The following is a 12,153-nucleotide window of genomic DNA, read 5'->3' as shown; positions in this document are numbered from 1 at the left end:
ACCATGTCAGATCAACAGTCAACTCCATAATAACACAATGTCAGATCAACAGTAAACTCCATAATATTAACACCATGTCAGATCAACAGTCAACTCCATAATAACATGATGTCAGATCAACAGTCAACTCCATAATAACACCATGTCAGATCAACAGTCAACTCCATAATAACACAATGTCAGATCAACAGTCAACTCCATAATATTAACACCATGTCAGATCAACAGTCAACTCCATAATAACACCATGTCAGATCAACAGTCAACTCCATAATAACACAATGTCAGATCAACAGTCAACTCCATAATAACACCATGTCAGATCAACAGTCAACTCTATAATAACAACATGTCAGATCAACAGTCAACTCCATAATAACACGATGTCATATCAACAGTAAACTCCATAATAACATAATGTCAGATCAACAGTCAACTCCATAATAACACCATGTCAGATCAACAGTCAACTCCATAATAACACCATGTCAGAACAGCAGTCAGAACAAAACCTTTGTACAAGATAAATTTTTATCATGATTGCCAATTGGTTGCCATGGTGGCGGTCATCTTGGATGTTCGACCGACACACGGTCACACATGGTGAGGCTTTTCGGACATCCCAACATTTCTGTTTGTAGGATTTTTGGTTTTATATGTTGTAAATGTAAACTGCCTAGATGAGACAATGCATAGAAAAGGATGAAAATGGCTGTACACCTCTGAACCTCGTGGGAAGGAATAATGCAAATTGATATTTTAGTCAAGATCTATAACACGCAAGAAATTGTCAGTAATGTCTATTTTTACCATGTAAGTGTGGAAATGAAGTCAAGTTACTTGAAATTAATTAAAAAAAAAGGGAATCTTTTGAGAATTCAATTTCCAAATAAGTACATGCATGCCCATGAAGCAAGTACTGAACAATAATTAGTTCTTCCCTCTGAGCTCAACAACAGATTGGTTTACAATTACCGTGATAACTCCCTGTATACATATCACACCAAATAAGAGTTTGATATATCCAATGTGATTGAAGATCTCTTGCACACTATGAACCAAATACCAGATTTTCTGTTTCTGATTCTTGTAATGGTTCAATGTCCCGCTTTAATCACCATACAGTCTTATTTATAACTCTTACCCGAAAATTATGCCAATTGCTATAAAATTGGGTTGGAAGACATATATCACATGTCATGACACAACCAAAGACTAGAGGCAAATGTCCATTTTTTGTTTTGTTTCATGCCTAACAATGCCAATCTATCACATCATTCTCCATAAATCAATGTACTGGATGGTTAACCAGAGGTTTCATTTTCAATATTTTCTCCACGTTTTAATGTTATGACTGCCACTAAACATCCAAGCAGGAGATTCCAATTATTTCCGACAGTGACTGACATGTTAAGCTTTTACCAGGCTGAAAAAATGCTTGCTGACCTGTCATTGTCAATCAAACATTCCAGACACTGTAATTTAGAGTTCTTAATGGCCATATCATCTCCATATGAGCCAGAGACCCAAGGGGCCTGCAAGTATCACCTATCCTGGTGAAGTGACATGTTTGAAGGGTTCATGTACAACAGAGTCAGTACGTATCAATGCCTCAGTGGATACATATCTTGAATCTTCATGTTGGTATCTGTTTGTCTCTCATTGGTATCTGTTTGTCTCTCATTGGTATCTGTTTGTCTCTCATTGGTATCTGTTTGTCTCTCAATGGTATCTGTTTGTCTCTCATTGGTATCTGTTTATCTCTCATTGGTATCTGTTTGTCTCTCATTGGTATCTGTTTGTCTCTCATTGGTATCTGTTTGTCTCTCATTGGTATGTTTGTCTCTCATTGGTATCTGTTCATCTCTCATTTGTATCTGTTCGACTCTCATTGGTTTCTGGTTGTCTCTTAGTGTTGGTTAAATTGAACAAATTTTGATTGCAAAAAAGCTTGGCCAATCTCCAGGTAACTTCTGGTAGACAGAAATGTCATATAGGCATCTGGAGTGGGCCCATACAATTGGCCCATGCAGTCCTATGGGGTTGCCCCACATAGTCCTATGGGGACGGTCCATGCACTCCTGTGGAGGTCAGCCCATAGAGTCCTCTTGGGTCAGCCCATGCAGCCAAACAGATTTCATAAACATGTGGACAATACACGGTAAGTTTCCATTTGTTTTAAAGATTTTGCACTCTGTGAACCATAATACCTTAAGCCCTCTGTCCACCTTTAATCAGTGTTGTGTTATGTTATTACCAGTACCTATAACAATTTGACATGATGATTTTGGAGACAATAACTTACTAATATCAGCACAACATATCACGACAGAAGAAAAGAACACTTTGAAATACATAAACATTACATACAAATGTAATAGTGACGAAATTGCAGTAAAACCATGACAAGATTTTACAGTGTTGCAATTTTAATTCAAAACAATTGAATAAGTAATAGCATGAATTGGATAGTCTTCTTCAAGAGATCTTGTTTGGACTTCCTCAAGAGATGTGGCTGTTCAGACTTTCTTAAGAGACCTGGCTATTCAGTCTTCCTTAAGAGATTTGGCTGTTCCATCTTCCTCTAGAGATCTTGACTTTTCTGTCTTCCTTAAGAGATCTGGCTTTTCTGTCTTCCTCTAGAGATTTGGCTATTCAGTCTTCCTCAAGAGATGTGGCTATTCAGTCTTCCTCTAGAGATTTGACTTTTCTGTCTTCCTCAAGAAATCTGGCTATTCAGTCTTCCTTAAGAGATCTGGCTTTTCTGTCTTCCTCTAAAGATTTAGATATTCAGTCTTCCTTAAGAGATATGGCTGTTCAGTCTTCCTTAAGAGATATGGCTGTTCAGTCTTCCTCAAGAGATCTGGCTATTCAGTCTTCCTTAAGAGATCTGGCTTTTCTGTCTTCCTCTAAAGATTTAGATATTCAGTCTTCCTTAAGAGATATGGCTGTTCAGTCTTCCTTAAGAGATATGGCTGTTCAGTCTTCCTCAAGAGATCTGGCTTTTCTGTCTTCCTCAAGAGATCTGGCTTTTCTGTCTTCCTCAAGAAATCTGGCTATTCAGTCTTCCTCATGAGATCGAGCTATTCAGTCTTCGATCCTTAAGAGATGTGGCTGTTCAGTCTTCCTCAAGAGATCTGGCTATTCAGTCTTCCTTAAGAGATCTGGCTTTTCTGTCTTCCTCTAAAGATTTAGATATTCAGTCTTCCTTAAGAGATATGGCTGTTCAGTCTTCCTTAAGAGATATGGCTGTTCAGTCTTCCTCAAGAGATCTGGCTTTTCTGTCTTCCTCAAGAGATCTGGCTTTTCTGTCTTCCTCAAGAAATCTGGCTATTCAGTCTTCCTCATGAGATCGAGCTATTCAGTCTTCGATCCTTAAGAGATGTGGCTGTTCAGTCTTCCTCAAGAGATCTGGCTATTCAGTCTTCCTTAAGAAATCTGACTCTTCAATCACCATCAGTGGCTTAGACTCCAGATCAATATTTGCCACAAATTCCCCTGTTGTTCATCCTCCTCAATCGTTTGATGTGCCAATTTGCTGCTGTTATTATTGAATCAGTTAATAAGTGACTGTATTCAGAATCAGATTCAGCGTTTCAGAACAACAGGAGTGCAAACAAAAGGCCCATGGGTCTTACTAATGTCATCTCAATGATGCTGTGACTTCTTCTGACAGTAAATTCGTGTACACAACAAGTACATGTAATGTTTATAGTGTAAATAGAATTCACTTACAAAATAATGCTGGGATTGAAATAAGAGATTTGATGGAATTTTATCATTATTGGCCATATTAGAACCCAACCCCTTAACACCCAGAGAAGGGTCTGTATAGTGTTTTGATTTTTATACTAAATCTAAAGTAGCTGATGCTTCTACATGTACATTGACCCTGTGTAGTACAGCGTTTAGTATACTCTACTGTACACTTTGGCTTTTGAGACATTCCCCAATATCTACCACTCCTACATGTACATTGACCCAGTGTAGTACAGCGTTTAGTATACTCTACTGTACACTTTGGCTTTTGAGACATTCCCCTATATCTACCACTTCTACATGTACATTGACCCTGTGTAGTACAGCGTTCAGTATACTCTACTGTACACTTTGGCTTTTGAGACATTCCCCTATATCTACCACTCCTACATGTACATTGACCCTGAGTAGTACAGCGTTCAGTATACTCTACTGTATACTTTGGCTTTTGAGACATTCCCCTATATCTACCACTCCTACATGTACATTGACCCTGTGTAGTACAGCGTTCAGTATACTCTACTGTACACTTGTTGCCTTTTGAGACATTCCCCAATATCCAGCTCTCCAATCTGGACATCACCAGGAGTAAATCAATTTGAGACCAAACTAATTATGATAATGGTTATTGATATTGGCCTCCAGGCACTGCAGCATTTACATTGATCCCTACCATTTATTGGTATCTATGTTTAGCCTTACCATTTACCATTCAACTCGCCTATAGTTTTTATATGACAAAATTTAACCACATTTGCTGTCAAATATGAACACATTAGTTTAAATTCCTCATGTCTCTCTAACCTTAATACAATAGTTTTCAGTAAAAACACACTAGAATGAATATCTGTGATTACAAAGCCGGCACTGTTCAATATTACATGAGGCAGACAGTGAGTCGAACAATAGAATTTGATCTTCACAGATGACACCCAGGTTTCTGTTTTAGTCTGTCTATTGGCACCAGCTCAGAATATACATTTCATGTTCTATAAAAATTCTGTTACCGTAAATATTCGCCTATACTACACTTTTTTTCAAAATTTGACAAGTGAAAAAATCCACTGCGCACTATACGCAAATACAAGCTTTTGTCGGTCAGATGCATGAATGTCATGAATGTGATGCGAGATTTGTAATCTTTTCCCTCGACAGTAGGATTATGATTTAATTCTTATGTATATATAAAGCATGTAGTAAGTAAATATTGAACAAATAATCAAAGAAATATATAGTGATTTAGCTGTTTTATTCCTTGAAATTGTATACCTATTTTTTTTTAAAAAAATTTTTGAAAATGAACTTCAAAACCGTACCTGCGCACTTTACACGAGTGCACACTATACGCGAATATTTACGGTATGTTCAAAATTTACTAAACTGTTTAAATTATGGGTTATTTTAAGTGAATATCGATCCTGTTCTATATTTCAACAGCCTAGGCCTTAAGTGGATTTCAGCACTTCTCTACCCTAGAATTATCAATGAGTCCTAGAAGGACAAGCAGATGCATGTTGTCTTCAACATTACTGATGAGTCCTAGAAGGACGAAACAGCTGTATGATGTCCCTCATATCACTGATCAGTCACTGAAAGACAAAACAGCTGTATGACGTCCCTAATATCACTGAAGGACAAAACAGCTGTATTAATATGAGTTGAGTCGCGAAAGATAAATTAATTCATTTATGGGAAAACGCCACCATACATCACAGAAGTCATCCAAAACTAAGATTGATGTCAATCAGTGATTCAGATGAGTCCCAGGAGAACACAATAGTGGTCAGATGAGTCCCAGGAGAACACAATAGTGGTCAGATGAGTCCCAGGAGAACACAATAGTGGTCAGATGAGTCCCAGGAGAACACAATAGTGGTCAGATGAGTCCCAGGAGAACACAATAGTGGTCAGATGAGTCCCAGGAGAACACAATAGTGGTCAGATGAGTCCCAGGAGAACACAATAGTGGTCAGATGAGTCCCAGGAGAACACAATAGTGGTATGATGTCCCTATATCATTGTTGAGTCCTATAAGGACCATGTCCCGATCATTGCTGTTGAGTCCTATTGGTTTGGTTTGGTTTATTTTACATCCTATTTACAGCCATGGTCATTTAAGGACGTGCCTGGTTTTGGAGGTGGAGAAAAGCCGGAGCACCTTGAGAAAAACCACCAATCTACGATCAACCCAGAGGTGGAGGGCTTAGTGATAAAGGGCTGGGACACCTTAACCACTCAGTCACCGAGGCCCCTTGTTGATTCCTAAAGGACAAAATAGCCGTATGATGTCCTTAATATCACTTAAATGAGTCCTAGAAGGGCCAAACAGCAGCAGATACTCCTAGCATCCTGACAAGTCCTAAAGGACAAAACAGCTGTATGATGTCCTTAATATCACTAATGAGTCCAAGAAGAACGAAACAGCCGTATGATGTCCCTAACATTACTGGTGAGTCCTAAAAGGACAAACCAGCTGTAAGATGTCCTACTAATTACTGATTAGTTCTAGAAGGACCAAACAGCAGTATGATGCTCCTAGCATCCTGACAAGTCCTAGAAGGACCAAACAGCTGTAGGATGTCCTACTTATTACTGATTAGTCCTAGAAGGATGAAACAGCTGTATGGTGTCTATTTTAGCGTCCTGACAAGTCCTAGAAGGACCAAACAGCAGTATGATGTCTATTTTAGCATCCTGACAATTCCTAGAAGGACCAATCAGCAGTATGATGCTCCTAGCGTCCTGACAAGTCCTAGAAGGACCAAACAGCTGTAGGATGTCCTACTTATTACTGATTAGTCCTAGAAGGACCAAACAGCTGTATGGTATCTATTTTAGCATCCTGACAAGTCCTAGAAGGACCAATCAGCAGTATGATGTCTATTTCAGCATCCTGACAAGTCCTAGAAGGACCAAACAGCTGTATGATGTTAGTATTATACTCACTATGTGGCATACAATACTCTATCAATGATATCCATATTTGTTGATGCTATACACTGTTTGGCCTTTTGCAGATTCCTGTTTGACAGTTTGTGATATAAACTTATACAAATTATTGTTCTGATTCATCCAATGACAAGCATCTAAGTGAACTTGAGCCAAAATGACAAGCATCTAAGTGAATCTGAGCCAAAACAACAAGCATCTAAGTGAACTTGAGCCAAAACTGAGACAAATAAATGTATCATTGTCATACAGGCCTGTGCTAAGGAATACTCTGTAAACATGTACATTGTAGTGTTATTGGTATGGATATAATATTACACAAGATACATTGACCGGAATTCCTAAACTGAAGTTTGATTCATAGAACATCTGTCAACCTGTTCATTAACATCAGTTTAGCTGAATTTAAAATGTTCACTTATAATGAATATCTAACTTGAAATACTCTAATCTATAGATATACCCAGGTATAATTATGCACAGTTAAATATTATATTTCCTTTATTACCACAAGGATTTGAGATTAGGCAAGAACATCACAGTTTGCAATGATAGGGACAAAACTGTACCTTGGAATTTAGTTAAGTACCATCAATGTTAATGTCTAAAATGCTGGACTATCAAAACTTATCTCTCAAATAAGGTTCCATGAAAATTAAGACTGAGATGAGGGACCACAAAACTTTAATTTTGTCTTAAATCTGGGAACACCAAAACATTTCTGAAATGATGGACAACCAAAATGATATATCTCTTAATTGATGGACCACCAAAAAATTTCTCAGAAATGAGAGACCCCCAAACTTTTATCTTTGAAATGAGGGACCGACAAAATATATCTCTGAAATGATGGACCACCAAAATATATCTCTGAAATGAGGGACCACCAAAATATATCTCTGAAATGACGGACCTCCAAAACAACAAAATATATCCCTGAAATGATGGACCACCAAAACATATCTCTGAAATGATGGACCACCAAAACATGTTTCTGAAATGAGGGACCACTTCATCCTGGAAAATGTCCAGTTAATGGTAGATGAATAAAGGGTAAATGACATCCAGAATGTCTGTATGGAGACAATGAAACCCAGAATGGCTTAAAATTGGATATTGAATGAATGAAAAGCTGCGGAAGAGAAATCCTAGCCTCTGACACATAAAGGAAGACATGGATATATTCACTTGGCACTTATCAAATGTCTTTTGTCTTTTCGTATAATTGCTCCCCAGACCTAAAGTCACTTAGCCAAGGATTGTAAACATTTGTACATAGTGATGAGTAGTTTGGGGGAACAAGAGCTTTCCGTCTGCTCTAATGTACAGACGATGGATTAATCATCGGTATGGGACACATGTTTTGTACAGCATAGAATTCTGGTATAGCTTACATCTCAATTGTTTTGGTAGACAAGCAGATAGGTATTACTTTATTGAATATCTGCCCCTCTGACAGTGACCTTTTACCTCTGTAATATTTCCCATGCTAAGCTATAACACAAAATGACACCATTAGAATTATTTAAGGAAATATTGTTTTGCCTTCTGTTTTTTCTCACATCTTGACTGTCACTTGACACTGACTTGAGTACAAACTTCCACCTTGTAGTGACTTTTGTTCAACACAGACTGCCACCTGGTGGTGACCTGGGCAAACTACAAATGCCACCTAGTGGTGGGTTTGATACAATACAAACTGCACCTGGTGGTGAACTGGATACAACTACAAACAGCCACCTAGAGGTGACTTTGGTACAACACAGACTGCCACCTGGTGGTAGCTTTGGTACAACACAGACTGCCACCTGGTGGTGACTTTGGTACAACACAGACTGCCACTTGGTGGTGGATTTGATACAACACATATTGCCACCTGGTGGTGGCTTTGGTACAATACAGACTGCCATCTGTTGGTGACCTGGTTACTACTACAGACTGCCATCTGGTGGTGAATTTGGTCACAACTCAGACTAAAAATGATGACAGCTGTGTTGTAACTAGGGTACTAATGATGGTGTACCTATTTGGTCGGCCAGCTGCTTTCCTCTCTCCGTGGAAACAACCCTTTCATCCTCAAGGTCACACTTGTTGCCCACTAAAACTATCTGTGCATTATCCCATGAGTAAGTCTTGATCTGAGTACACCTGCAATGTAACAATAGCGGTTCAAAGGGAGGTAACTATACAGGGGCAAAAGGGAGATAACTGGAATTGATTTCTCTTCCAGTCCATATTGCGTACATCTTTGTGGTAAATGTTGTTCGCTGAAAAAAACTCCTGTTTAAAAGATGAGTGGTTATTGGTAAAAGCAAGCAAACGTGCACCGATGTGACTACGCTACATGTTAAAAGCTTCCAAAGCCAGCAGCTACAGATAACCAATAAACCTGCCCAACTCAGACACAAGCTCCAAACCATTAGTAAAAGCACCAACAAATTAGTCCAATAGGCTCTTGTCATACAGAACCACCATCTAGTACAAATAATCAATTTCCTTTTACTGAAATAGGAAACTTGATCTTTCGAAGACTTTTTTCTGAGTGAAAAAAACAAACAAACCTTTTATATGACTGGTTCCATTATATGACAAGGACTTATTGTTGTAGTGTTAAATATGGGGAAAAAAATCAATTATGAAAAAGGATGATTAAATCCATGTAAGTACTAGATCAATGGTTCAGCTGAGTGGCTGTATAACATGACATCAATAATTCAGATCTCTGTACATCTAATCAATGTACCTAGACAGGTGCTTCTCTTAGGTGGTAAAGTTTTTCCATGTCAAAAACTTATATAACGGCTCAATTTTCAGAAATCTGCAAATTATGAATATTTATATGATTCAATTATTATACAAAATATTTTCCTCAAAGGAAATTACTGTCTATGTTTTTGACTAGGTCAGGTTCAAATTTGTGTTCACATTGATAACATTTGAAGCAACATGGCTTTATTGCAAAAATGAAGCATCATGATGATTCTTTTATTAATTTCATCTTAGGTATTGATTTTTTTATTCATCTAAGGAATGAAAAAATTAGCATCTATTGAAAATACCAGCTTTTATAGATGGCGTGTATACACCCGATGAATGTCATTGATCTGACTTCTTACTTCAGGGAAAGAAATGAAACAAATGAAGTTTGTATTAACTAAGAAACTATCACACACATACAGAGTTTCCAGAGCAATCTGCCAAAGTAAGCATAAGCAGTTACTTAGAACCAAAGAAGCAGGACAATGTTGTCCTTTTTTAGCTATTTAATTATATTCAGCACTATACAATTCGGGACAATATTGTCTAGATTATACTATAATATATGTGTAAGAAACGGTATTTTGAGTTAAATTTTTCAGGATGTGACAAATCTTAAAAATTAGTCTGCCAACATCACAGTCAAAGAAAAGCATTTAAATGTTGACTGGTGTCATGTTTGATGACTTTTGTGAATTTCTCTAGAAACTGGTCTGTATGTGCTGACTGGCAGTGCTTGCGTAAGCTGAGCCTAGCATGCAAGGAGCTGGCGGTCAGCGGCGTTACCTAAGTCCTTGGCCAGTTCCTCTCCTGCTTTAGTGGACACACAGCGCGACTCCTCAATGTCGCACTTATTACCCACAAGTAAGACACAGGCGTTACTCCATGCGTGGGTCTTGATCTGAGTACACCTGGTCACAATACAAGCAGAGACAGAGGGTGACAACAACCATACTCACAACATCTAGTGCTAAAATACAACATCAAGTGTTAATACAACAACACAGACTGACAACATTACATACAGACTGACAACATCACAAACAGACTGACAACATCACACACAGACTCACAACATCACACACAGACTCACAACATAACACACAGACTCACAACATCACACACTGACTGACAACATCACACACAGACTCACAACATCACACACAGACTCACAACATCACACACAAACTGACAACATCACATACAGACTGACAACATCACACACACTCACAACATCACAGACTGACAACATTACACACAGACTCACAACATTACATACAGACTCACAACATCATACACAGACTCACAACACCACACACAGACTCACAACATTACACACAGACTCACAACATTACAGACTCACAACATCACAAACAGACTCACAACATTACACACAGTCTCACAACATCACAGACTCACAACATTACACACAGTCTCACAACATCACAGACTCACAACATTACACACAGACTCACAACCTCACACACAGACTCACAACATCACACACAGACTCACATCACAGACTCACAACATTACACACAGTCTCACAACATTACACACAGACTCACAACATGTACATACATTTTCAACATTGAGTGTCTGAAATATCACACATAGATTCAAACACCTTCACAACATCAAATACTAATACCACTACCACCTCCAAACATGGAGTGATATCATCCACACACAACACCTAGTGTTAATGCTTCATAACATTATAAATCTGTCTATTAATGCACTACTGTACTGAGTGACTAATATGTAAGACTGCAGACTACATACAGGTATGTAAAACATTACTACTAATATCTAAGTATACACATATATATATGTTACACATCTGTAGACATTTAAAACATACATATCCATACACTATTCTCCTTCTCCATAAAGCTTTCAAAGTACCATGTTAAAATTATCAAAGCACAAGGAGAAGAATTCAAAATTCCCAAAATATTTTTAAAGTATATGTAGAAGAAAATAAAGCAAAATAAAAATTTTAATTTTAGTTTTTAAAAGTGCTCATTAAACCAGGAATACGATCAAAGCAAAAGTTAGCTGGGTACAATGTAGTGTTAGTGCCTTGTTTTAGGTAGACAGAAGTGACAGCTGGTGTACAAGGAACATTAGAAATGACACACACATATCACCGATTCTATATAACACATTCCTATGTAATACCATACACAATGACATGGTGGACACAATGTATGTCATGAATAGGTGATTATCTTGATTCCCCCTATTTACCCACCCCTACAGGCAACACTCTTGTTAATAAATTAGTTGATATCATATCAAGCTTGGTTTCAATCCTTTCCCTTATGCTGAATCCTCTGAAACAGTATTTGTAACAACGGTGAACCACCCTACCACCCCTAAAATCAGTAAATAGTAACAACCACCCTACCACCCCTATAATCAGTAAATAGTAACAACCACCCTACCACCCCTAAAATCAGTAAATAGTAACAACCACCCTATCACCCCTATAATCAGTAAATAGTAACAACCACCCTACCACCCCTATAATAAGTAAATAGTAACAACCACCCTACCACCCCTATAATAAGTAAATGGTTACAACCACCCTACCACCCCTATAATAAGTAAATGGTTACAACCACCCTACCACCCCTATAATCAGTAAATAGTAACAACCACCCTACCACCCCTATAATCAGT

At 38.0% G+C, this 12,153-nt stretch overlaps 1 protein-coding gene across 5 annotated transcripts in view; it reads right to left on the bottom strand.

The window, feature by feature from the left end:
- Positions 1–12,153, bottom strand: part of LOC117326204 (ras-related protein Rab-3-like) — a 61,015-nt gene that overhangs the window by 8,403 nt on the left and 40,459 nt on the right. For 4 of the 5 annotated variants that reach the window (XM_033882853.1, XM_033882852.1, XM_033882854.1 and 1 more), the window contains exon 4: positions 8,732–8,856. In XM_033882853.1, the coding sequence (XP_033738744.1) occupies positions 8,732–8,856 (125 nt within the window). Of the gene's footprint in view, positions 1–8,731; positions 8,857–10,251; positions 10,377–12,153 lie in introns of all 5 variants that reach the window. The other variant, XM_033882851.1, reaches the window with a different exon arrangement.

The sequence above is a fragment of the Pecten maximus genome, chromosome 4 (genome assembly GCF_902652985.1).
Source record: "Pecten maximus chromosome 4, xPecMax1.1, whole genome shotgun sequence".
Classification (NCBI taxonomy): Eukaryota; Metazoa; Mollusca; class Bivalvia; order Pectinida; family Pectinidae; genus Pecten; species Pecten maximus.
This window is presented reverse-complemented; position numbering and strand designations above follow the sequence as displayed.